Below are 26,548 nucleotides of genomic sequence, written 5' to 3' on the forward strand. Positions count from 1 at the left end.
TTTTGCTTTTTATTTGCTTTTTTGTGCACGCGCGCACGCAAACTTGTGCATGCGCGCACGCACGTAAACTTGTGCATGCGCGCACGCACGTAAACTTGTACACGCGTGCGCGCATGCTTGCGCACGCGCTTGTGCACGCGCGACACAAAAAAAAGAACACTTCCGGTCCTCACACAGCAGCGCTCACGTATCAACGCTCACGCACCAAGTCTCGTCTGCGCGGACGCAGCTGGGTGCTCCTCGATTCAATAGTTCAACTCTACTATCGCGAGATTGCGAGCGACGAGACGTAAATATAGCTTTAGCATAGCCCAGCGCCATTTTTTCAAATGCATGTAAGGAGTGGATTGCTGTTTAAGCTCCCCGATGATAGATTTCTAATGGATACTCAACCGAGCCATCATTTGATGGTATGTACTTAATATGAGCCCCCCAATTAATTGATAGTGACAGATCAGATCAATACAGCAAGCAACAGTGACCACAAGTCTAGCAGACGTTAGCTAGTTAACATGCTATTACTAGCTGTTACTGCTACCAGTAACCAAGCATATTTAAAACATGACTTGCAGAGCTTGTAATAAGGAGTATACGTGTTATCTTCGATTTTACTATCACTCATCAGTTCCACAAAACAAAGTCAACCACAGCATGAAGAGGAAAATATCACTGTTGATACACTGAGCCTCTATGGAGGATGTGGTTCTGTATTACAAGTCTGCCGAAGCTGGCAATGAGCCTGAGGTGAACAGTCTGTTGCTGAAGACAGAGGGAGCTCTGAAGGCTTTCCCCTGTCGGGTTCCTCCTGTGTTCAGCCCCTGGTTTCCCTCTGCTGGAGACCACTGGTTGCCCATCAGACCTTCCAAACCCGCTCCCATCCTCAGCCCAGGTCAGGGTCTTGATTGAAAGGTGTAAAGCTAGATTGTTTACCGTGTAGCGTCTATCTAAGCCAGTGGTTCTCAAACTTTTTAATTTTACTCTGAGAGTGAAAAATTTGGTTCCATTTGTACACTCTGAGTCTCAGGCCTATGTCATAGACCTGTAAGGGTCCATTTGGAACCCCTTCAAGGAACCCTGAGGACCCCACTTTGAGAACCACTGACTGATCTAAGCTATATTTATATTTTTCACTATCATAATTGTTTCATGGTTTTATTATTATTAAGTAACAAAGCTACTGTATAGTCTGTGTGCAAAACATTGGGCTGAATCCTTTTAACAGTGTATTTGAAATTATGTATTCCCCCCACAGCTAACGTCCAGGAAGGCCTAGGAAACCTCCCAGCATTCTCTACATCCATTATAGATCTCCCCTGTACCTTCCATGCTGAAACGTGTCTGGATTTAGCCCCAGGCAAACAACGATCTATACAGGCAACTCACCAAAAAAACAAGGATGTCATTGAAAGACACCATGATTTGACCCCAGCCTCAAACCATGGAAGACACAGACAAAGACTATACAAAGACCCCAACACACAGACAAAGACTATACCACGAACACCAGAGAAACTACAAAAAATTAAAGATGGCATCTTCATTACTGGAAATTCACCAAAGCCTAGCACACAGGCACCCCTCTCTAGACTGTCATTGGCAAATCGTGAACCACAAATTCTCAAAGATGGTGTCAACACCACCGAGGACTTTGGAAGACCAGACGCAAACACACAAACAGAATCTACCAGACCATTGCCTGAACAATTGCAACCAAAGGAACTTGAAGACAGACATCCCCTTAGCTCGGAGGGAGAGCTCATAAGGTCATGGAGTGTACCTGTATTTGTACAGAGTGGTGGTTTGCCCCAGAGCTCTCAGAGTCTCTCCAATCAGTTCTGCAGGGTGGTGGGGTCCCACAGGCTCCACCTGCATCAAAGGGCAAAATTGGTGGTGTCCGACCACAACTGTGGGATGGCAGGAGACATAGAACAGGTCAGTTTATTTTAGTTTTCTTTATAATCATATTTATCCTATGGTGTTTTAGAAACATTTGTCTGTAAGAGTGATAAACAAGACCTCAGCGGCCTTCATATCGAACAGAGTTCCTCATGGACTGAGTGAGTAATTATTGTATAGTATATATTAGATATATTTATTTACACGGTTTGTGTGCATTGGAATGTCCACTAACTGGCCCACTAACCCTAGCCTGGTAAACCCTCCCTCCAGAAATCTCATTTCCATTTGATTTCTGGAGAAATCAAATGGAAATGAGATTTCTGGAGGGAGGGTTTACCAGGCTACACTAACCCCAGGTCAGTAGATTACTAATATTGCAAATGTCCATCCCTGCCAAAAGGTGCACAGTAGAGTCTAAACTTCCTACGACCTTTACGTTTATGCCATCAGAGTTGAATTAGCACTGATTATTTTACTGTGTATATGTCCATTGCCCTGGGATTTTCTGGTGGTTCAGTCAGGCACAGGCTTAGTCACAGAGTCATGGGTTTGACATCTAGCTCATGATGAGATTGATGACCACCAGTGGTTTAGGGTTATGAATGTGTCATCAAATGACACATGACAGCTCTCCCTTCACCCCATATTTCCTATCAGTTGCCATAGCATGTACTGTCCAATACAGCATAACTTCCTGAAAAAGAAACTTAGAAAAAGGGGAAGTGTTTGCTTAACTTCCTGCCATGGTAAAATCTTTCATACCTTTAATGATTTATATCTATCTGATCCCCTTACAGTATATGCAGTGATTTACAACCACCCATATAATCTATTAGCTGTTTCTCATGGAAAGTTTTAAAGAGTAAAGTGGAAGAAACTAGCCAATAAATACATCATTTTCTTTTCTTCCTCCTACCCCTGCGTATTCTTCTTACTCATTTCAATATCCCAGTGAAAGAATTAATATATGAATCATCTATATCAATGAATCTGCTCCTCCTGCTTACTTCTCCCTCTCTGTGTCCTTTATCTTCTTAGTGACCTGTTTGTGATCTTTTACAGGTATGGAGACAGTTAAGTCGGGCTGTCAGAAGCCGTAAGCTGCCAACGTGTAATGCCAACATCCAGAGACCACTTGCTCAAATCTGGGTCTTCTGTGACATTCTCTACTGTGAACACGTAGGGAAATACATCAAAGAGGAATTCAGACTGACTGGGAAAATAACTCTGTCAGTACACAAACTGGGAGACATTTTCAGCTTCTGAGAGACATACAATACAATACAGTATAGCTTGGTCGTAAGACGGGAGGCCTTGGTCCTGTATATAAATTATCAATTGGCAAGTTCACTTGCAATGTAATTAATTCAAAGGTCAATGGTAAAGTAAAATAGATTCCTTCAACCACTCCTTTTAACAATAAAAAAACAAAAAACAAAACAAAAAAGTCAAAACAAAACACCAACCAAGAGAAGCTCTTCAGAGCCACAATCTTTGTAACGCAATCATTGCAATTCATAAATGTTGTGTATACTACAAACTGCAAAAACATGCCATTTTATTTTTCTATTTTATTTAATGTAAAATGTGAACAAGATTTGTTATGAAATGTGTGAATATATATATTTTATTGTGTGCAATAAACCAGTGGTTCATTTTAACACCTCAATGTTTATAATTATTATGCAAATCTAAGAATGAAATGCATTTCCATGAATGGTGGGAATTATGTACAGCTTTTAGCTCTGAACTGGAGATATTTCTGCAGCTTTGCAATTCTGAATACGCAGTCTGGTCTGCACTGGATAGGCCTATTTCCTGGCAGGGAACAGGACTCAGATGACCCAGTTGAAATTGATGAACATGGGTTCAGTTTACTTCCTGGCAGACTGTTATGCTGAATGTTTGAATACATCTTATAGTCAGAATGGTCTGGTTTAGTTCAAGTCAGCTTGTGTGTCCTAGTCCTAGGCCAGTTGTAATGGTTAGAGCTGGTGTTCTGGGGTACCAGGTATATTTCAGATAGGCTACTACAGATGCTGCTTTTACAACTAACAATGAATAGATTATTATATTATATGCAAATAGATAGCAAATTGCGTTGCTTTTCATTACACAATACAACATTTATTGCCTGGGTTGTGAAACTGTCTAATCTGGGTAACTAAGCTTCATCCCCTGATTGTAGGTCAGCTCACAGGAGACACCGCAGACAGTACTACAACCATCACCCAACACACACACACACACACACACACACACACACACACACACACACACACACACACACACACACACACACACACACACACACACACACACACACACACAGTACCCAGACATGAGGAAGAGAGAAAGGAGGATAGGGGGGTAGGGGGTATAAGTGCATTATAGCAAAAAGGAGATGTAGCGGAATGAGAGAGAGAGAGAGAATGATTGGGGGCAAGTTGCAATGTAGCTGACAATAGAGAGGGAGTGGAATTAGGAATGAGCATGTTCTATGTTCTTTAAATTTCTCTTTAAAATAGGGTGGATGGATTACATACTGAGTAAAGAGGATGTAATGTAATAATATGACCCTAACGAATGGCTGTGATTATGTAGGCTATATAGCTTGTTCTAAACACTGTAGTGAGCCTGCAGCAATCACATGATGTGGACAGTCTATAAATGTCACTTCATACACACATACAGTGTATGCATAATTCCCCTAAGCCAACACTAGGAGTGTACAAAGTCATTTTGAAAAGAGATTCTTGAATATGGCAAGGACTAAATGGGCATGAATGGATACAGTATAATGCAGTGCCAGGCCTTTGTTGCTGTGCAGAGCGGCTCTTGTCTCTGTTCTATTCTTTTGACAGCTTTCTTTCTCTGCCTAGCGCATGGAAACTAGGTTACCGGATATTACGTCACTAGCCAGCCTGCCATGCCCCGTTGTAATAATCAGTGTTGCCATGTCCGCTTATTATAAGCGACTTTGGGCTTATTCTTCTGTAAAGTTGCTTGTAAATATTGGTGGTTGCGTTTTTTGGGGCTTGTTTCTAAAGTGTAGTTAATTATTTGGGCTTGTTTCCTAATGTTGTTTAAACTAGTGATTCTTAAACTTTTTCATGTCAAGGACGGTGAATGACCCACCAAATGAATGTGTTCTTGGTCACACAGATCTGAAAATATAAAATAAAATAAATAAATAAAAACTTATTTTTCAAGATCTTTCTTTGAAAATAGCAGATCTACAAGCTTGTAGATCGGCTATTTTCAAATAGCTGATGTATATGTTTAAAGTGCTCACGTGGCCCATAGTCGCTTCTTTTGGGCTTGTTTTCATAGACCTAGTCGCTTATGGCTCTCGCAAGATCTGGCAACACTGCCCCGTTGTAATAATCTGTTACAGCAGACGGCCGAAGCCACGAGCCCTCTTTTCGCTTTGGAAGCAAATAATCGATCAAATAAAAGCATCGCATCGGACTGTAAAAGAAGAATTGGATATCGCAACTAATCGTCGCTTCGTAATGGCATCCGTTGGTTATCGTGCCGAGGAGTTTGACGGTGAATAAATAAGGTGGGTTTACGTTTAAAGCTGCTGCCTGGCTAAGCTCAGCGTGCATTGTGTGTCTGTACTTCCTGGGGCCATTTGGTGTCTGAGCCTCTGCACAGCGTTCTGTAATGTAATGTCTGACACCCCAGATGGGACTGTCTGCAAGGAGCCGTTCTCCACTAGATTTCACATCTTCGTGGATTAAAGTTCTCAATCGCCGTGACTTGATTTAAGTAATTTGGATTCCAATAGAAATCAGCACGTCTTCACACCGAATCATGTTGCACACTGAAAATAGCGGATCCGCGACGTGTTAGATCAGCTATTTTCGGTTATTACTTATGTTAAGATCAAAGGATATTGGAAGTGGTCAAACTAGCGATAGAATACATGTTCAAGAAGCATCTTCCATAAACATGAATGTCTCAGAAATGTCATAATAGCCTCAGTCTGTGATTTCTTCAACATGGTTGGCTGTATGTGGAACAGCAGCAACATAGGTTTAGAATGATAATACCTCAACATCGTCACATTGATCGATAAGGAGATTTTATTTTGCTTTATTCCATGCATCTCTTTTCGCAATGTTAGCATAAGGATTCATCTAGCTTCCTCCACTATTTTAATATCATAAGCTGCCGTTCACAAGCCCATGACTCGCCAGGGTTCAACGTAATCGCGGACGTGGTCCGCCACGAAGCCCTTACATAATCTAGTTAATAATCCAATGTTTCTTTTCGCTGTGTTGCTTCGCAGGTGGCCCGACGCGCCTACAGATGTGGCCTCTACCGTTGATGCGACTTCTGTACATGAGTGTTCGGAATGTTTTGATTGACAGGCTGTCACCTGGTCTAGAGGGATGACAGGACACTGACTGAGTGGAGATGGAGACAGGGGAGACAAACAGCCATGCTCAGTTAGTCTAGTAACTATTTGTAATCCCTATTTACATCAATCTCAGGCTAAAGAAGAATACACATATTTTTATGAACAAAAACCTCCCTGTTTATTTTGTTGGGTTTATTGCACAGTCATTTATATATATATATATAAATAATAGTGTTTGACATATCAAAATGAGCTCAGAGGGTTTTCAGTACAAGGCACTTTATGACTATAAGAAGGAGAGAGAGGAGGACATAGACCTCCATGTAGGGGATGTGCTGCTGGTCAGTAAAGGGGCTCTGCTGGCCCTGGGCTGCACCAATGGAGCCGAGGAGAGGCCCTCGGAGATTGGCTGGCTGCCTGGCTTCAATGAAACCACACAGGTAAGAGATACCGTTTCATTTTGTTCTATTGTGTTTGATCGTGGCTTGTTAACCTATGTTAGTAAGAGGAGAGTGGACATGTCATCTTTTGTCTGATAACATGCTAATAAACCCATGAATAGTATCCAATTTATACAACGCAAACAACCATTTTTTTTTACATTTACCTAACACCGGGTAGGTTGACTGAACACATTGTTTTTTTTTGTGTCAACAACCCTCTGCTTCACATTAACACAATACAGTTTCCCACTCGGGAGCTACTCACTACAACCACAGTCTTATACTGTTGGCCACGCTGCAGTTGGCGGGTTAAGTGCCTTTAGGGTTTTACTTATTGACTTACCTGCTGTCGAATCGAAACCGGGCAGCAACCTTTTGCTCACAAGCATTCTCTACTAGTGCCTGATTTATACTTGGTTGCTCATTGTGTCACACACACCGAAAATAGCCAATCTACAAGCTCACAACGCATCGCAGTGCTTGTAGAGCTGCTATTTGTGGTGTGCGAAACCGGCGAACAACTAAGCATAGATCAAGCTATTACCTTCAGGCCACTGCTGCTTCTGTCAAACAAGAAACCATAGACACACAACTGAATAATACCAAAACAGTATATGAGTATGTGGACCCTAGCCTATTTTATAATATATATGTTAAAATTGTATGTATTGTTGTCCCGTGCTGACCTATAGGAGAAGGGAGACTTTCCGGGGACATATGTGGAGTTTGTGGGCAGGAAGAGAATGTCTCCCCCCACTCCTAAGCCCCGACCACCCAGACCACCATCAGCAGCTTCTGCCAGGGCTGACTCAGAGTCAGAGGGTGAGTAAACAGAATATAAAATACAAGAAGGCGCCAATACTAAATGAGAGCATACGTTTGCTAATGCTAAACTAGGTCTCTAAGCTCTAAGTCATTAACTTTAACATTATCTGTGTCATTTTGCATAGATCAGATTAGGATGCTCCGATCAGGATTTTTGTGGCCGATACCCATCACCAATTATTTTCCTCTGGATTCGCCAATACTAATACTGAGTTAAAAAGGACAAGAACATTATTACTCTTTTCTACTGTAGTATCTCTGCTGGCTGTCTCTTCTTAGAAAGGTCTTACCCATATTATTGTACCCATATGATGTCACTATCTTTGCACTGATTTGTGCTTTGAAGTTTGGCCATTATTAAACTGGAATTCATCATTTTTCAGGAAATGGAAAAATTAACCTGTTTTCCAGTGAATCCATTGTAGTTATTATTTAGTCACAAGCTCCTAATACTTTTCATTGGTTAAATATGTATAAAACCTACAGACAGACCCACTTTCACTTATTTTTTTTAATTAAAGATACTAGCGAAAAAGGCAGATCTACAGAGTTTGTAGATCTGCTATTTACACTACTTTTACGTTATGTCCTATGAGAAGCCTTTCACAGTGTAAAGCCTAGTTCATAAACAAAATTCATATTCGCCAAATAGCCTATGCAGACGGACAAAAGAATGACTGCTGCATGGAGCACCTAAATGGACATCTGCTCAGGGTTCCCTTTGGGTCCACACAGCTATTTAACAGACGCTGAGTAGACATCCACAATATAGAAGTTTCACACAACAGTCATATTTTGTGTCTGTGCATGCCAGTCCATGAGAAATGTCTGTAATGTCATACGATTGGTATGCACATGCATTCTTTTGTTCAACAATATGTTTATTTATTTTTCCTTTCTTTTCACAATTTTTCAACATTATATTACAAACACAACAGAAAACAAAAAGGACAATTACAATAAAACATACAAGACAATCAATAAAAAAACAAAAACAAAAGAAAAACATACATTGACATCAGCACTAATGCACATGCATTCTGGTACGCTATAAGTAGGGTTGAGTACAGAGAACCGGTACTACCACCTCCGATACGTATAGGACCGAATAGGTACCGTATTGTAATGCTGTGTAACTTGTTTGTTGATGTAGGCTGATCTAGAACCAGAAAAAAAGTACCGATTTAGGATCTAGACTGACATCTGATCTGATAATATTAAAGCTGTAAGATTTTATCGGAATGTCAAGACGATAAAAAGACTGACTTAAGACAACTCAGACTGAGATTTATGACCACTGCTGTACACTGTTGAGATGACGGGAGCGCACCACAACTCCAGCAAAAGAAACTCTCATGATTTTATTTCGACATTGGAAATTTGTTTGTGACAGTGAAATTGTTTGAAAAGGGGATTAGTGTAAGGCCGGCATTAGTTGTAATACAGTTACAGACTACAGTACATTTGGCAGTACACATAGCACATTCTTTGTGCGATGAAGTACAAGCTGTGCTCATAGGCATAAAGCCCAGGAGCAAATGCGTCCAGGATACTTTGAAGAACCTAACACTCAAATCCCCTTCAGGTGGTCAGAAACACATTTAACCACAGTGCTGCCAAATAGTAAATGCAGCATCTGTTGCATCCATATATGCAACAGCTATGTGAACATAAATGAATGATTGTTCTCCGATCCACCTTGGAAGAGCACCAAAAGCAAGATATATGCTATAATTATAAGTATACACAATGTCTAGCTAGCAGACTATCTATGTAAGCACACACAACTCCAGCTTAAACTCTTGAGGTAATGAGCTTTAGAAACATCACTCATGTGTGGTCCTAAAGTGGATTTAAATAGTCTGCAACCTCTAATTGTATAGTAACTAGGATTCAGACCCACCCTTGTACCCTTTCCTATTGCCTTTTAAACGTTGGTGATTTGACGAAAATGAAACGCACGCACAAAAAAAAACTCACTCACAACTGTAAGTTGTGTTGGGTAATGGCGTTCACTGAACACCACACATTTTCCATCTGCAGTACGTTAGGTGTTTATTCAACAACGTTCTTAAGCTTTTCATGTGATCTTGACATTGTTTGATAGTTTCCAGTTACAGTAAATTGTTGGTTTGGGTTTGAGTGACAGAGTATTTAATGCCGATGCTAAAGAGGAGTCATTATAAACAGCTTTAATCAACTTTTTCCCTTCTCTCTTTGGCTGTTTTTTCTTTCTCGTGTATATCTCCTTGTCTTTCTTTTTTTGGTCTTGTCTTTCTGCCTCTAACTCACACTGTTCACTTGTATGCAGGCACCTTGTCATTTATTAACTTGTGTTGCACAAAGAAACAAATATGCAGACGTGTGCATAAACTGGGGCACACAGTTGCGCAAGCATACATACTGTAACTTATTGTTACTTGACTTGACAGACACACACACACACACACACACACACACACACACACACACACACACACACACACACACAAAGTTGTGCTGGTTTTCACAGTTGTCAGCTGACGTCGTCATCATTACCATAGAACACAGGAAGGAAATCAGACCTATGTACATGAATGAATGTTTCCAAACACACAGCACGTATTGTATAGCATTATAATACATTAATTGATGTTATCTAGACTGTTCTCGAGACGGTTCTCAAATAGTTTTGTATTTTGCATGATTTTAAATATTTGTTATTTTAATATTCCTCTATTGAGACTGTTTGATGTTTACGATCCCTGTCAGAACATCTCATGACCCTTTTTTGGGGTTTCAAGCCACTGGTTGGAAACTGTTCTAGATAAGTGCTTTCTGTCTTGTGGTCAACACCAGTGGGCTACATTTAAACTTTAAACTGTGATCACACACAGGGCTGTGACAGAGAATTGACAATGAACTGAAAAGGTTTATTTTCTCCAGAAACCCTTGAACATAGTTTTGCAAGTTGATGATAACTAAACAATGATGTACCATATGCACTCCTGTTTCACCAGCAAAAAAAATAAATCCCTGCATAAATTAAAATGAATTGTGGTGAGCTCAACCCCGCAGGATGCATCACATAAGCACACTAATGTGGTTATTGTCCCAGTCCCATTTACAGAGCAAACAAGGTATTAACATTAACATTTTTGATTGTGTTGAATTCAATGTGTTTGTGTGTTATCCAGGCTCTGTGTTACCAGACCTCCCAGAACAGTTTGGTCCCCCAGAGACGGCACCCCCTCTCCTCAACAGACTGATGGAAGCTATAGAGAGCAGAGGTAACAAGACACACGTATAGTGATACACACACACACACACACACACACACACACACACACACACACACACACACACACACACACACACACACACACACACACACACACACACACACACACACACACACACACACACACACACACACACACACACACACACACACACACACACACACACACACACACACACACACACACACACACACACACACACACACACTGGGTCACACTCTGATTGTGTAAGCAGGCTACAGAATCATTTCATTTGGTCTCTATTAAAATGCACAGAAAGTTGTCAGTTCACAGGTGACACCCATGTATACAATCTATTTGTGTTGAATTCAGGAGTCGAGAGTCCAAGTTTGTACAAGGGCTTCAGTGGCGGAGGACTGGACACCAGACAGCTGGCTGATACTGGTGAGTTCACTATGTGTATGTGTGCATAAAATGTATTGGTCAGTCCTAGTGCCCGGCCGATGCCAGATGCTTGGGTCCGATCCTGATTTAGGAGAGTCCTAGACCAACGATCACCGATGTTTTGACGCTATTTTATAAAGATTCTTGAAAAACTAAACAAATACCTTTTTTGAAAGGCAAGACATTAAGTATGAACAAGCAAACAAGTAAATATAAAATACACATAACTGATCTTTATTTAATTTAACCATAAACCCTTTAATTAAAACAATAAAAACCTGATCAACAAATTCACGTGTCATATTGTGTAGATTGTGTAGAACTTGTAGCTCTGCTATTTAAAATGAATAAGAAAAGGTAAACTATTGGGACCGAAAAAAAGGCTGATATATATGTTCCTAATGTCTTTTTGTTATGTATGGTTAAATAGGAATAAAATATTTTTTTCCCCCCCAGTTATTTCAGGAAGCATGTGTCTTCTGCTAACAGACTGAGTTGTTTGTTTTCAGACCTGGAGCAGCTGGAATTGGTGTGTCTGTGTGACGGGGTAGTGAGGTTCCTCCAGGAGTTGCCCGGGCCGGTTCTACCCACTGTGCTACAGACAGACATGGTCCACGCCGTTCAAGGTCAGAACCTCTCACAAGCAAATGAAACGCAACAGAGAAACAGTATAATAACAGTGTAAAAATTAGGGCTATTGCGAATCTGCGATTAACGATTTAATTGTGTTTTTGGCATCAAAATTAGATTTCTGTTTGGCTTTTAGGCTTCATAAACAAAAAGTCCACAGGGCAGATATACAAAAGTTAACTGACCTATTTAATAGCACACTTAAATACCAGACAACCTCCTTGTAGGTCTATGTAAGAACAATGATGTTGAAAAGGGACAATATAAAAAGCAATATACCTTTCCATGCAGAGGTGAGAGACCCAGAGGAGTGTGCCCAGGTGTTGCGGGGTGTAGCCAGCTCCCCAGCTTGCCCTGCCCAGTATGGCCTCACCTTCCTCAGCCTGGCTCGCCACCTGGCCAGGCTCTGTCTTCACAGCTCCAGGAACCAGCTGAGTCCCAGGGGCCTCGCTGAGGGCTTCAGTCCCCTGGTCTTCAGACAGCCTGCCAGGTTAGTACCACAAACAGTTCAAACACACATACATGGTGTACACACACACGCACACACATGTTGGAAGAAGAACAGGATGGAAGATAACGTGCTCTTCTTCATGCAGATGTCTGGGTGAGTGGAAAGGGCTACATGTGCATGCCATACACACATGCACATAAATCTACACACATCTACAGACATTGTAGAGCTATTAAGGGATGGGACTATGGGCACTTTTTACACGTGGGAATGTTTGCAGTTAAACGAGGTTAACCGTAGCATTATGCCATATTTGTACAAATTGAGCACATCATGAACATTGGACACAGCAACTGTATCATACTGTATATCGCAACGCTGTGAACGAAGCCAACAGCCTCATTATAGACAGAGCATGCAAGTTGAACCGTGTCTAAATAAAGTCAAACAGTCATCTGTCTTTCTGGAAATGTTTACCACTGCCTTGTGGTTTCCTGGAAGTCTCTTTTATCAGCCAAGGCTTCAGAACAAAGCTTTTTGTTTATCGTTTACCATATTTGATACATCGCTTGTATAAATCCCAACAGGATAAAGTTATGATTAGCGTCAGCACCACCGTGCTGTGATATGAATACATAAAAAGCAGCATTTGTCACATATTAGAAAGAAGCACTTTCTAATGAATGTGTTAAATACAGTCTGAGAGCTGCTGACAGTCGCTTTGAAAAACTGAACAAACATGTAAAGGTATCTCTCCAGCAAACAGACTACTACAGATAACTACAGATTGGCTGTCGAATGTTGTCGGTTGGAAGGTTTTCGGCAATCCACGCTTTCCAACACTTGCCGCCACCGACGTCGGTTTGGTGAAGAGCTATCTTAACACTGCTAGAGTCTTGTATGAGTTACAATTATATACAAATATTTTTATAACTAATATTATTTATATTGTATGACATTTTTCATAATCTTTGGTTAATTAGACCTAAACGGGTTGTGGGTTTTCTTTGTGTACACAGTTTCCTACTTAAACGTTCCATCCCTAAGACCTATATTACAAAGTACAAACATAACATCCAGAAGTTCTAGGTCAAAATGTATAGTGCTCAGTGCTAATTGCTTAATAGAGGTGTTTAGTGGGGTGATAATGGTGGTACAGTTAAAATGGCTATATGGGAAATTAGAGACTTAATTAGATACAAGTTACTTTCCATAAAGAGTTGGGATTTCAGTTTACACTTCTGTCTTAAACCATCACATAGAGGGAGTGAACAGGATAGCAGAAGAAAAACTTCTAATCTTAATATCTCACACACAACTGCACAAACAAAAAACAAATATCTGATACCCAGTTAATCAGTATCTCTGTGTGTCTTGTGTCCGTCTTGTGTTGTGGTAGCAGCTGTGAGTCAGGTCCGGACCCCCTGGTTCAAATTCTGGAGGTTCTTATCACCAGCGAACTCAACATGAACCAGGCTGCACCAGGTAGTGTGTGTGTTTTGAGTGTACACTTTCTCCATCCACAGTCTTCATCCACCCTCTCACACATCTGTCTAAACATAGCCAAAGTTGTGCCGTTTGACAAGCCTTCATCTGTGTGTGTGTGTGTGTGTGTGTGTGTGTGTGTGTGTGTGTGTGTGTGTGTGTGTGTGTATGTACTGTAAATGTCTCAGCAGAACGTGTGTCGATGGCATAATTTTAAACTATAACTCTGCTAGACAACCTAAAAAAGTGGACCTATTGTTTGCCCGTCAATGTGTTTTTAGTCTCATATCTCTCGTTGGCTCTCGTTGCTGCGCCGAATTATCTCTGACACCACGTATGCCCACATCTCTCTGTAGTATACTGCCTCAAGTAGGTCCTTTTGACACTAGGAAGGAGGAGAGGATAGAGGGAGAAGGAACAGCAACCATTTTAGCTAGATTGAGGAAGGGAGTGAGAGAACTGGACATAGAAAGCAAACAACCATCCTTAGTCGGTCAGTCAGAAAACAGCCCGTCAGTCAGTCAGTCAGTCAGTCAGACAGCTTAGCATCCAGTCAGTCAAACAGCCTAGCATCTAGTGAGTCAGCCAGACAGCCTAGCATCCAGTCAGTCAGCTAGACAGCTTAGCATCCAGTCAGACAGGCAGCAGGTGATGGCATAGCATGCCAGCTGGTCAGTCAGTCACTGACTGTCATTTTTTAGCCTAGCAACCAGCCGGGCGGCCAAGACAATGACATCATCGTTCTGGAGGACATGAAAGATGCAGCAGTGGAGGGCCAGGGTGGGGGGTGTTGCCTTGGTGACATCACCGCTGTCGCAGGATTGGTTGGGTCGGGTAGTGATGTCACACATCTCCAAGCCGTTCCCCTGGGCTTTGAAATGAGGCTCAGTCTGCCTGCAGACAACACAGCAGCAGAGGGGAGAATGAGAGTCAAATGGATTATTGGGGAAGAGAAGAATCTGTGTCCTTTAGATTAAACTGTTCCGAAGAAAACGCAGGGTGAAAGGAAGAGGTTGACCTATTCTCGTCTCTAGTATTTTAAGAAATACAGTTTTACTGACTTACCGTCTTAATTGTATCGCTAGAGATTAACGGTTATCTGAGCTCAGAACAAAATGTGTTTCATTAGCCTTTAGTTGCCTCTACAGGACAGCAGGACAGAGATTAGCTTGCTTGATGCACAATGGGAGATTAGAAATTTCTCTTGATGTCTGAACTGTCCATTCTGCGATCAGGATCAGTCTGACTGCAGCAGGTTAAATTTTGGGGAGAGAGTGAAATATGCATTGAGAGAGAGAGAGAGAGAGGGAGAGAGAGAGTGGGAGACAGAGAGAGACGGAGAGCGCAGTGCAGAGGACAGGAAAGAAGAGTGTCTACAGCGTAAGCAAGCATACTGTAGGTAAGGTGGAACTGCTTCCTCCTCGGCCTCAACGTCTCTGTCTGTTGCATCTGTCCGGTTTCGTGTGTTTTCGGCCGCATGAGCAGAGATGGAAGAGGGCTGCGAGAGATACGCAGAGAGAGTCGGAGAGGTATAAGGGAAAGAAGGAGGAGAGCCTAGATTTATTTATCCCCCCTCTCTGAAGACCTCACACGCACACTCTTATAATGCTGTGGTGGTCCGTGAGGTAAGAGGAGGAGGAGAGATGGAGGGATTGAGGGCAGAGGGCGAGGCCATGCGAGGAACAGAGAGGATCCTATGCTACATAACCATGCAGAGCCCAGGTAGGACTACCTATAGCCGAATATGTTAACAATATTGACTCTTGCAGCATTCACAGCGCAACATGCTTTTCCTAGAAGGCTTCCAGTGCAAATTATTATGGTGCTGTGCTGTGCAGAATCTCAGATTGCAAACTAAGTTACATGTCAAAGGGAATCTTTAATGTGTTTGAAACTGAGAATATTCGGGTTAGCAATCCAAAATTGTTTTCAGATATAATGTAGATAAGTAGGATGGCTACCTCCGGCAGGCAGATAGATATATTGCATTCAGCCCTTATCTGTTTATCCGTCTGTGTGTCTGCAGCTAATCTCGCAAACTACTTGGCCAATCAGTGTCATAGTTCTTGTGCATGCTGCCGGCAGGCCAAGGAGCTAAATTCCTGATCATCTCTCAAATCGGTCAACAACAACTCTAGCACGAGCCCCAGAATTAAACTAGGAGTTTATGTGGATCTCACTAGAAACAATGGGGCAACAATGGGGATCTGGGACTCAATGTGACCAGTCTGTGACATCACAGTCATCTATGACATAATGACTCAAAATTTGGGAAAGTTAATCAGCACGATTACAGACCCTATTTACTTCCAATTATAAAATTAAAGTTAACTATTTAAAAAAGTATAAAACGTAAAAAAATGTGGAAGTACTTGAAGTGGCCTATCTGCAGCGTGATACAAAGTTTGGCACTGATTGGTCCAGCAATTAACTTTATTAGTTCCACACAGACAGAGACACACACACCCTGCCATGCCATCACTGTAAAAACAAATTGTTAAAGTTGCATTGTACTTGATAATCTATGCATGTAAAAAAAATATAGATTTTAGACTAATCTATTAGTCACGCCCAGCATATTGTGCTTGTGAAATAGTTGTGTTCTTAGTGGTGAATAATATAAAGATTTCTATGTCTGTTTAGAGACTAGCCTACTCTGCAATGCCCACTGACTTGCGTTTGCCTAAGAGGACTCGCAAAGTGAATGTAGGGCAGCAAAAACCTAACAAATTGCACATGGATTAATGTTATTTGTCGCTACAGCGGAATTCCGTAAATCGGATTCCAGAGAGGCCATGAATGAGATCACTGTAGATCCGAAGGGAGGAAAAAAAGCGAGGGGTGTTACAGGACTTAGGAATCACACTACCAGGTGATAGACAGCTGATTTGTATAGGGATACAATCTACTTGGTTGTCTGTAATCTATTTATTAATTAACTAAACAATCAGAGATGTATATCCCCACAGTTTTTTGAAGTAGGCTAATCAGTTTATCACATCTCTGTAGAGGTCCGCACATTCAACTCTACACACATTAGATTAACACCAGAATATAAATGATTAAATTAGATTCTTTGAAAATAGCCGATTTATTTAAGGCTAGAGATATAGTGGTTAAACACATTTTTATGCTACAGTATATTGCTATTAACTCATTTAGCTGGAGACCCCCTTGAACCCCCTGGTGAACCGCTGCGCTATACACACCGTCCTGTAGGCTATACAGCCACTATACTGTACGTCCACTGGGCTCACGGCATCCCGTAGGGCGTAGGCTATCCATCCATCAGGCTAAAGGTATCCCGGACAACAATAGTTTAATCCTTCAGAAAATATTTTTTATGTTGATGAAGATTTGTATAGTCTAGACTTTTCGATTAAGTTACACACCTTGGATTTACTTTGTGGCACTGTCATGCAGAATAAGCTGAAAACACAAAGTTCAAGTATCCCTATGATTCTGAAGACCTTGTGTAAAGCACAATGACACTTTGGTAGAGGTTTGGTTTGTGTAGTTACCTTTCCATGATGTAACTCCAAATATAGTGAGATATCTTCAGTAGTTGCTACGTTGATTAAAAATGGATATTCCAAAATTTCCTCCTCATTGACTTGCATTGCACGAGTCAATCTTTTAGTACACAGTGAACATTGCACGAGTCACTCTTTTAGTACACAGTGAACATAAACAAAGTGGATTCTGCCAATACGTAACATTACAAAACCTGGTTCAGCATTTATTTTATTTTTTCATATAAAATAAAGAAATGTCTACTTCCTGTATTTGAAGATCTGGATCCGCAGATCCAATCCAAGGAAGTTTTTTATAAAAACATAACAATGCAGAATCAGGTTTTGTAGTGCTAACTTGTTTGCGTTATGTGCTAAAAGACTAACCGTAAGACCTGTTTCAATGTTCAAGTCAATGAGGAGACTATTTCTGAATATCAGTTTCTAATCAACTGAGAAACTATTTCAGATATCTCTCCAATATTTGTAGTTACTTAGGTAACTACACAACCCAAACGTCTACCAAAATGTCATTGTGAGTTGAATGCACATACGGTACATGACTTTTGTTCTTTTTTTTTCCTGAATGTTGAATACGTTTTATGACTTCGCCTGGAAAAAAGTTTTTCAGAAGATATTTACATTACATGTTACATGAGAGGTAGAGCATTTCTCCAGGCAGAGGGTTGTACTCTACTGAGCACACTTTTCTAGTTCATCATGTATTGCAGTACATTCACAATTATATCAGAATATGCATGTGTTATTACTACTAGTATAGTCCTGTTGTCTATTCTATCTACGCTATCAACTTTCCAACAGAATATACATACATACATGCATACATGCTGTATGGTTGGACATAGACAGTATGCTGTGCTGCAAGTATTCAAAAATGTTGATACTGCCCTGATTGATTTGTTGATGGCGCACGCGCACGCGCACACGCACACGACAAACACATAATCTCCCCCTTGCCTTTGGCCTGGAGACATAATTAGGCTGGTAATTATCACTGCTATATATATTTATAGCTCTTCCTTTGCTCAAATTGTTGCTCAATGTCTCCATCTCAGCTCTTCCTCCTAAACCGGCCAAGCCATCTACTCCAGTCCCGAGCATCTTCAACAACAGCATGGCCCTGCAGGACTCTGAATGGTACTGGGGAGACATATCCAGGTGACATTACGCACACACTACTACAACATGCGTATCGACAATACAGTATATTCACACAGTCATACAACTCTGTTTAAGTGATGAAGTACACTTGTAACCTTTTGTTATGGCGTTTGTGTGTTTTGCAGAGAGGAGGTGAATGAAAAGCTGAGAGACACAGCTGACGGTACGTTTCTGGTCCGAGATGCCTCCACCAAGATGCATGGTGACTACACACTCACCCTGAGGTCAGTTCACCATATTTAGCAACTTTGAATACACACAGTGCTATAACTCCCAGCTCACTGTTCGACAACTCTGTTAGATCACTGTTGCAGAGCTCCATCAGCTCCACGGAGACCGGGATTTAAAATGCATCTTAAAGGCCATGTTCCCTTTTGCAAATCTTAAACTAAAACCTTTCTATGAATAAATTGTCATGTGTTCAATGTTAGTCCCACATTTGGTTGGTTGGGTGTAAGAACAGCACAGCCTCTAGAGGCCACTAGTGTTGCTTTTATACACTCTTACAGTACAGTATTGGTATAATATACAATCATTCTTCACCCATTGAATCTTAACCGTCATTGATGAACCAGGAGACTGCATCACAAAAAAAAGTGCCGGCTCAGTACCTCGTCTGACCACACTACACACAAAAAATCTGGCAGTGCTGTAACACAAATTTGTACTCTGTTCCAGCTCACTGGTGTAGAGCTATCTCGGGTCATTGTACTATAACCCTGTTATCAGCTTATACAAACTCGCTGTTCTAGAAATATCAAGCTTGCCATTCTAGAACTGTCTGCAAACTCAGTATTCCAGAACTATCTATAAGCTAACTGGTGTAGAATGTAATTTCAGGGTTCAGTAACTGCCACTTCACTGTTAATTGTTTTTGGTACTGTTGTGTGATACAGCAAAAAATAAACGGGGAGAGTTTGAGATTTAAATGTGTAATCGATGTCATTTAATTTCGTATCTTGAGTATTCCGGATGGATCCAAGGCCATCAGTGTATTATTGTGCGAATCTTTGGGGATCACCTGTGCATTTTGAGACCAGAATTTGACTTTTAAACTCTCCTTCTGTTCTCTACAGGAAAGGAGGCAACAACAAACTGATAAAGATTTTCCATCGGGAGGGGAAATATGGGTTCTCTGACCCTCTGACGTTCAGTTCAGTGGTGGAGCTCATCAACCACTATCGGCATGAGTCTCTGGCCCAGTATAATCCCAAACTGGACGTCAAACTACTCTACCCTGTGTCCAAGCACCAGCAGGTTGGTGTGCTAGTTTAATATACATAGCTGATGTAGGTATTTTGGAATGAAGCCTGTTGAGGTATCTCTCAACCCCAACCGGCTGTTTTTGTAGATTAGCTACAAAGATAGTTTTGTTGCCCAGTATAACCTTCAACTGAAAGAGGTGCTCGGGTGGCACTGGGGAAATGTACATGTCCGCCACCAGAGTCTAGGGGTGCAAATCCACCCCAGTGCATCCGGCCTGCAGAGTCATAATTGGGCATGTTCAGGAGAGCGCTATGTCCTCTTGGTGCTGTGGCAAGCATTGGGAGAAATGAATTGGCATAGTGACTAAATTGGGAGAAAAAGGGATACGAATTATTGGCTACACACAAAAATATAAATAAATAAAAATCCTTCTACTGAAAACAGGACTGCTTTTCAAGACCAAAAGGTCACCAGTTGGTTAGCTAGCTGAAAGGCAAATGGGTAGATGGATGCAAGCAGGTCATTTGGCACTCATTTAATTGTCTTATTATTGTGTAGTCAAATTTGCATCACAAGAGCAAGTAAAACATAAACAAATGCCAATGTACAGTCATAAATATGTGGTTGTTAATAATGATGATGACACTGTGTTTAGGACCAGGTAGTGAAGGAGGATAGTATTGAAGCTGTTGGGAAGAAACTCCATGAGTACCATCTGCAGTACCAGGAGAAGAACCGCGAGTACGACAGACTGTACGAAGAATATACCAGGACCTCACAGGTACATGCAACATTACAAAGTTCTAAACTCTGTCTAAATGGATGAACAATGCAAAAGGGGGAGTGGACAGCTCAGGCTTTCACAAATAAGAAAATGTATTTGCAACAAGAAATAATATACATGAATAAATGGTCACTGGAGACAAAATAGAGAAAACGTGTGGTACAGAAAGTAAACAATGTTTAGTGAAGGAAAAGAACCGAGAAAGTGAGAGCATGCTGCAGCATGTTTATTCCTGTACAAGTAGACGTTCATTGTACAATGTTTATTGCCTCACAGCACAAACTACAATTACCCATATTACAGTTATAGCTAGCTGTTTGGTAAACAAGAGCATCACAATGTTTCTATGCAACAGATTACTAATTCCTCCCTCTGTTGTACCTCTCCTCTTGCTCTCCACCTTTACCGCTCTCTCGATCACCCCCTCCCTCCCTCCCTCTTCATCTCTGTCCAACAGGAGATCCAGATGAAGCGAACAGCCATTGAAGCATTTAACGAGACCATAAAGATATTTGAGGAGCAGTGTCAGACACAGGAGCGCTTCAGTAAAGAGTACATCGAGAAGTTCCGGCGGGAGGGCAACGAAAAGGAGATCCAGAGGTAGACATTTTAAGCAGAAACTCTTGACAGGTCATGGGTAAAGACTTAACTCTTCAGACTGCACATCACCCCCTAGAACTCTCCTTATACCCCTTCTTGCCACCTTCTGCCTCGATTGATGCTAGCGATTGACCGCGATCTGGCTACCATGCAGACATAACTTGGTCACTCGATCTCATGTTTTTGTTACTTACCGTAGATTTGTTTTCTTGACCACAAAGTTAAGGATGTAATATGTTATTTAAACAGATGCTAGGTTCATTGTTTACCTGGTATCCTACAGTTTCAGTGTGCAGATAGTTTTTTCGATAGTATATTGTTTGACTAGGTTCTTGGTTTACCTGGGATCCTAGTTTCCTGAGGCACTACACTGTCTCTGCATTCTATGCCTACATTGTAATTGCATATTGTAACTATATCACAGTTAAGAGCTGTTGTTCTGCCTGACGTGAAGTAGATTATGTCGGCTTTTAAATGAAAAAATAAAAACTAACCTTCCTTACCCTGTCCTGTTTTCCAAAGAATCATGGGTAATTATGACAAGCTGAAGTCACGGATCAGTGAGATTGTGGACAGCAAGCGCCACCTAGAGGTGGACTTGAAGAAGCAGGCGTCCGACTACAGAGAGATTGACAAGAAGATGAACAGCATCAAACCTGACCTCATCCAGCTCCGCAAGACCAGAGACCAGTACCTGATGTATGTCTCACACACACACACACACACACACACACACACACACACACACACACACACACACACTGTAGTACGCATTGGCATACATATGTACAGTATTTTACCACAAACGAGATTTGAACACAACCACTAGAGGGAGACATCTTCTGTCTGTGTGTTTTAAATACAGACTGGTTTCAATGCATGTCATTGTCTATTCACAGCTTTAGCCATACATAGCACATAAGCTCAGATCATGTTTCAGTTAATGGCTTAATCGATATTTTTAGATTTCACATATGTTAAGATTTTCTTTTTTTACAGCATTACCAAACTTACATCAGTAGTTTAGTCAACATTGGCTAAACCTCACTGCACGGTTAATAAGTCATGATAACCCAGCAGTATCTTGCCTTAACTCCCACCACTCCCACATGTTTGCTTTGACACAATGCTTTGACTCACCTCAAACTAAAGCAATGCAAAAACAAACCATTGTTTTAAAGGATGCTTTTGTACAACAACTAGGCCATTACACAACATTGAGTTCTATGTTTATAAACTGTGTGTGTGTATGTTTGTGTGTCAGGTGGCTGACCCAGAAGGGAGTGAGGCAGAGAAAACTGAATGAATGGCTGGGACTGAAGAACGAGACCACAGAGGAGTGAGTATACTAGTACAACAGTCTGCCCTTCAATGAACCACGCAAGTTCAGTTAGGAAACTCTACTTGGCATAAGCTGATTGGACCACTCAATAGGGTGCCTTTACAAGCAAACCAATAATGTCAAACATTAATATGGCAAACTCAACCCCAGTTAGCATGGCACCAGGCTGCTCTCTGCAGCTGCTTTGTGTGTCACACCCCATCCTGATTGAGCGATCTGGCCACGAAATAATGCGACAAACTGTAGTGTCGGGCCATGGTGTTGAGACATTACTTGAACCAATCAAATGAACTAATAACTAATGAGAGGAGCGGAAAGGAATGTTTCCGCTTTATGAAGCTACAACACGGCGTGCATGCGTGTGTTCTTCTTCAGTAAAAACAACCACTATGACTATCACTTTACTGTTTGACTGAAATTGAAAATATTAAGTAAAGAGGGTCTCACTATACTGTTTGATGACGGTCGTTTGACCAGTAGGCTACAGAAATAGACTATAAATATAAAATAGCTAACACGGGTCTCGCTATACCGTGAACAATCCTTAAATGTATATGAAGTGCATGAGGAGCAATGCGATTAGAGAAGCTACTGTGTTGTCCGTCCACAATGCCATTTGAACATCCAATTTCCTTCACTCTTAATACAACTTCTCACAATCAAAATAGCTGTATTCTGGGAATGGGTGCAAAGCGGTGTGAGCATCTCGGCCAATAAAAATCGTTTGGCGGTGGAACACGGCCGTGAAACCTCATCACAAAAATAGAGACACAGCGATGCATATCTGCTTGTTACTGTACCTGTGCCCATGTCTACCCACCTATAACAGAGATTTCCCTGTCTTGTCCCCAGTGAGTACAGCATGGTTGAGGATGAAGAGGACCTCCCCCATCATGACGAGCGGTTATGGCGTCTGGGGAACATTAACCGCATCCAGGCTGAGTCTCTGCTCCGAGGAAAGAGAGATGGAACCTTCTTGGTCCGAGACAGCAGCAAGCCTGGCTGCTACGCCTGCTCCGTAGTGTAAGGATCATTTGCTGGTGTCTGACTGACTGACTGTCTGTCAGAATGTATATGTACCTGTCTGCCTGTCCAGAGCGGTAGAGAGATACTCCCTCTCTCTTAGTAACTATATATACACACATATACAAATGGTAGATACAGCGATACTGAATTCTGTTTTCTCTTTCCTCTGCTCTCCAGTGTGGATGGAGAGGTGAAGCACTGTGTCATCAACAAGACCCACACCGGCTTCGGTTTCGCCGAACCCTACAACCTTTATGGCTCCCTGAAGGAGCTGGTCCTTCACTACCAACACACCTCTCTGGTTCAGCACAACGACTCCCTCAACGTCACGCTGGCCTTCCCCGTCTACGGCCAGCAGAGACGCTGAAGCTCTCTCAGACTTTGTTAACTTTACAGCTGGTGTCCCAATCACATGCCGCGGAGGTGCCGCGTGTAGTATTATTATAATTTGTTTTTGTTCTTCATTTCAAGTACTACACCATGTGATTTCCTTCTTTCCGATCAAAGGTGTGTGTTTGGTCGGATTAGAAAATGGAAATGCATTCAGCACCTGAGGATATATGACTGGGTGACACCACTCTATAGAGATGAAGGGGAAGGTTCTATACATCATATGCTTTATTGTCTTCATAAGCCCATGCCCAGACCATGGTGTTCAAAGACTGAGCTCTCAGCTGATATGGAGATAAAACTGGGTCCTGCTAAACTCTCAGTGGATTTAATTATTTTTCTTTTAAAAGGACATGTTCACCCCCACACCGGTGGTTACACTAATGCACTTCCTTCCAACAACATCCAGAAATCACAAACACAGAAACATCGATGAACTTCCACAGCTGAATTCAGGTATTGTTCAGCTAAGAACAGGAATATCAGTGATTACCCGGTCTAGCCCCTTTTACATCCAACAGAGAGAGCTATCTAGGGGCATTCCGCTTTACCACAAGACCTCTACGTGTCCGTCTGTATGGATCCTGTTGATGATGCTGAACCTAAATGCAAATTATGTACGAAGACAAAAACGATGTCAAAGATGAAATGAGGGACAATCGAGTGAAGGAAAAGAGAGAGACTTTTCTTGACATGCTAACACTGTGAGTGAAAATGAAATGGGGCGAACTTAAAAAGAGGGTAAAGAAATTGACCGACACGTATCGTTCAAATACACATAACCCCACGTCACAATTCAGAATCTTCTAAACGACCATCCACACGGCTTGTTTTTTTCATGTTTCATGTTTCCTTGAGTCAATTTCATGCTTTTAAAGCCGTGGTTGTGCATAGTCTGTGAGTGAGCATCTGTGTGTCCAAGTGAGGCACAGGTTTTGTTTGAAAATTATGTTTGCCGAGCTGGGAACATTTTTGGAAAATGACATGTAACTCAACAAATATTGCAAATGTCATGTTTTTTTTCTCTCAACTAGATAGTTTGGTAGATCTTTGTCTTTTTGAAGCAGTAATAACCCAATAATCTCATGATTACACATGAGGGTAATATAGTGCTAGCCATCCTAAGTCCCCCTTCCTTCAATTATCCTTCCTTCTATTGTCTTGTTGACAATGACAACCCATTATTAACCACTTGAGCCCTATATACTTCATCATACAGCAAATGGCGGAAATAGCCCATCTACAATCTCACAACACATGAGCTTGTAGATCTGCTATTTTCGCTTGTACAGTTTAGGAGATTTTAGAAGTTTTGAAAAAAAATAACATTATTGCAAAGTTTTTGCAATTTTCCCAAAATCAGGATGCTGTGGTTAAAGTGGATAAATGTTATACCATAGAACCAAATACAATTATTGTAAAACATAACACAAACGGACTGATCCCCAAATCGTTCCTTGTAATTTCTGATTGCTGAAAGAAGAGAGAAAACTAGCCAAAGTACAACATTACTTGAGAAGACAAGCAGCAGAAAGTGGGACTTACATGGAGCATTAAAGCTATTCAAGCTATTAAAGGAACGCTGAACATGGGTTGACACGTTTGTCTTTGAAACTGTGTCTGATTAAACAATCCATGATCATTAGCATTTGAGGTAATTGTTATGGGTTTAAATGCGACTGATGCTGTCGTTATTGTTTTAAATAGACATTGATCTTCTGGTTTTGAATCTTCTTTTTTTTTTTACTCAGGTAATCTTAGCAACTTCATTGCTAGTTGGCCATCATGTTTGTCCATTAGCAGAACATGAAAATAAAAAAGTCACAACGTTTTTAATTCACCATTGTAGCAGTGTACATTGTAAACCATGGTTCATTAATCTTCATTGCGTTTAAAGTCATTCATGTTGATCAGTTTTAGAGTACATTTCTTGCTTATTATAAGCTTTGTTGTATTTGATTTCATTCTGAGATATTGAGGACATGGATAAGTATGTGAAGATTGTCATTCCACAATGAGATATCCACCTGTTTTAGGGGATTTACAATAGGTCTGAAGGCAAGTAATCACTATACTGTCAATAGATGCACACATGGGCTCTCTTTTTTAAGAGCAGAGTCATGTGTGTTTTTGAAACATTGAGTAATTTCAGGTGGTGCAATTTTTCCAAAATGGACATATAGCATGTTGGAATGAGACGGCTTCAGATATTGTGGCCTACACATTCAGGTGCAGTTTCTCAGGCTTAATATTTTTCAACCAAGGAATCGTACAGTGATATTAGAACCCCAGTGAGGGCTAACCTGAATAGGATTATTGATTTATTTGTTCCAAATCCATATTCCGGGTGCTGTCCCTTTTTTACTTTGAATTATTTCTAGTGCAAATAATGTTTTTGTGATTTATTTTTTTCTTCTTACAATGCTATGAGAAGGGTGCACACATGAACCAAACCCATTTCTCCACAGACACAGTGGAATATGTTGGAGAGCCTGAGCCAGTAGAGAGTGAATGTGTGTTCAGCATGGTTTGTGTGTTTTGACTGTTTGATCTCTGTTTTCATTCCATAGAAACTGTATTTTCTGTATCAGAAATCCAGATAGTAGTACTTTTCTTTTTCTTTTTCTTCTCTGCTTCTAATTGACCCTGTAATGCCAGTATCAACGATGTGATGTCACAAAGGACAATAAAGCACCAAGATCTTGAAAATATATACAT

The 26,548-nt window shown here is 41.1% G+C and overlaps 2 protein-coding genes across 3 annotated transcripts; both read left to right on the forward strand.

Moving 5' to 3' along the window:
- The first annotated feature begins 329 nt into the window (after positions 1-329).
- Positions 330-3,538, forward strand: shld3 (shieldin complex subunit 3). The gene is made up of 3 exons (XM_084054139.1): positions 330-889; positions 1,253-1,932; positions 2,962-3,538. The coding sequence occupies exons 1-3, from the start codon at positions 691-693 to the stop codon at positions 3,163-3,165; spliced, it is 1,083 nt and encodes a 360-aa protein (XP_083910265.1). The 5' UTR covers positions 330-690; the 3' UTR covers positions 3,166-3,538.
- Positions 3,539-5,288: 1,750 nt separating this feature from the next.
- On the forward strand, positions 5,289-26,548 carry LOC311042957 (phosphatidylinositol 3-kinase regulatory subunit alpha-like). Of its 2 annotated transcripts, none has more exons than XM_084054061.1 (17): positions 5,289-5,464; positions 6,197-6,708; positions 7,404-7,533; positions 10,713-10,805; positions 11,151-11,222; positions 11,732-11,848; positions 12,144-12,342; positions 13,703-13,788; positions 18,377-18,479; positions 18,608-18,706; positions 19,559-19,739; positions 20,344-20,469; positions 20,930-21,072; positions 21,595-21,771; positions 22,337-22,411; positions 23,267-23,437; positions 23,618-26,548. In XM_084054061.1, the coding sequence occupies exons 2-17, from the start codon at positions 6,517-6,519 to the stop codon at positions 23,805-23,807; spliced, it is 2,154 nt and encodes a 717-aa protein (XP_083910187.1). In that variant the 5' UTR covers positions 5,289-5,464; positions 6,197-6,516; the 3' UTR covers positions 23,808-26,548. The 2 variants fall into 2 exon arrangements, with proteins under 2 accessions (XP_083910187.1, XP_083910188.1); XM_084054062.1 differs by having other exon boundaries at positions 13,706-13,788.

Source organism: Gymnoscopelus microlampas (genome assembly GCF_963454915.1).
Source record: "Gymnoscopelus microlampas genome assembly, chromosome: 4".
Classification (NCBI taxonomy): domain Eukaryota; kingdom Metazoa; phylum Chordata; class Actinopteri; order Myctophiformes; family Myctophidae; genus Gymnoscopelus; species Gymnoscopelus microlampas.

Bases quoted from the DNA above. Each gene is read 5' to 3' on its own strand.
- shld3 (XM_084054139.1), top strand. From the start codon at position 691: ATGGAGGATGTGGTTCTGTATTACAAGTCTGCCGAAGCTGGCAATGAG. The intron at 890-1,252 runs GTCAGGGTCTTG...TTCCCCCCACAG, and splicing joins CGCTCCCATCCTCAGCCCAG to CTAACGTCCAGGAAGGCCTA. The intron at 1,933-2,961 runs GTCAGTTTATTT...GATCTTTTACAG, and splicing joins TGGCAGGAGACATAGAACAG to GTATGGAGACAGTTAAGTCG.
- LOC311042957 (XM_084054061.1), top strand. From the start codon at position 6,517: ATGAGCTCAGAGGGTTTTCAGTACAAGGCACTTTATGACTATAAGAAG. The intron at 10,806-11,150 runs GTAACAAGACAC...TGTTGAATTCAG, and splicing joins GGAAGCTATAGAGAGCAGAG to GAGTCGAGAGTCCAAGTTTG. The intron at 13,789-18,376 runs GTAGTGTGTGTG...TCTCCATCTCAG, and splicing joins CATGAACCAGGCTGCACCAG to CTCTTCCTCCTAAACCGGCC.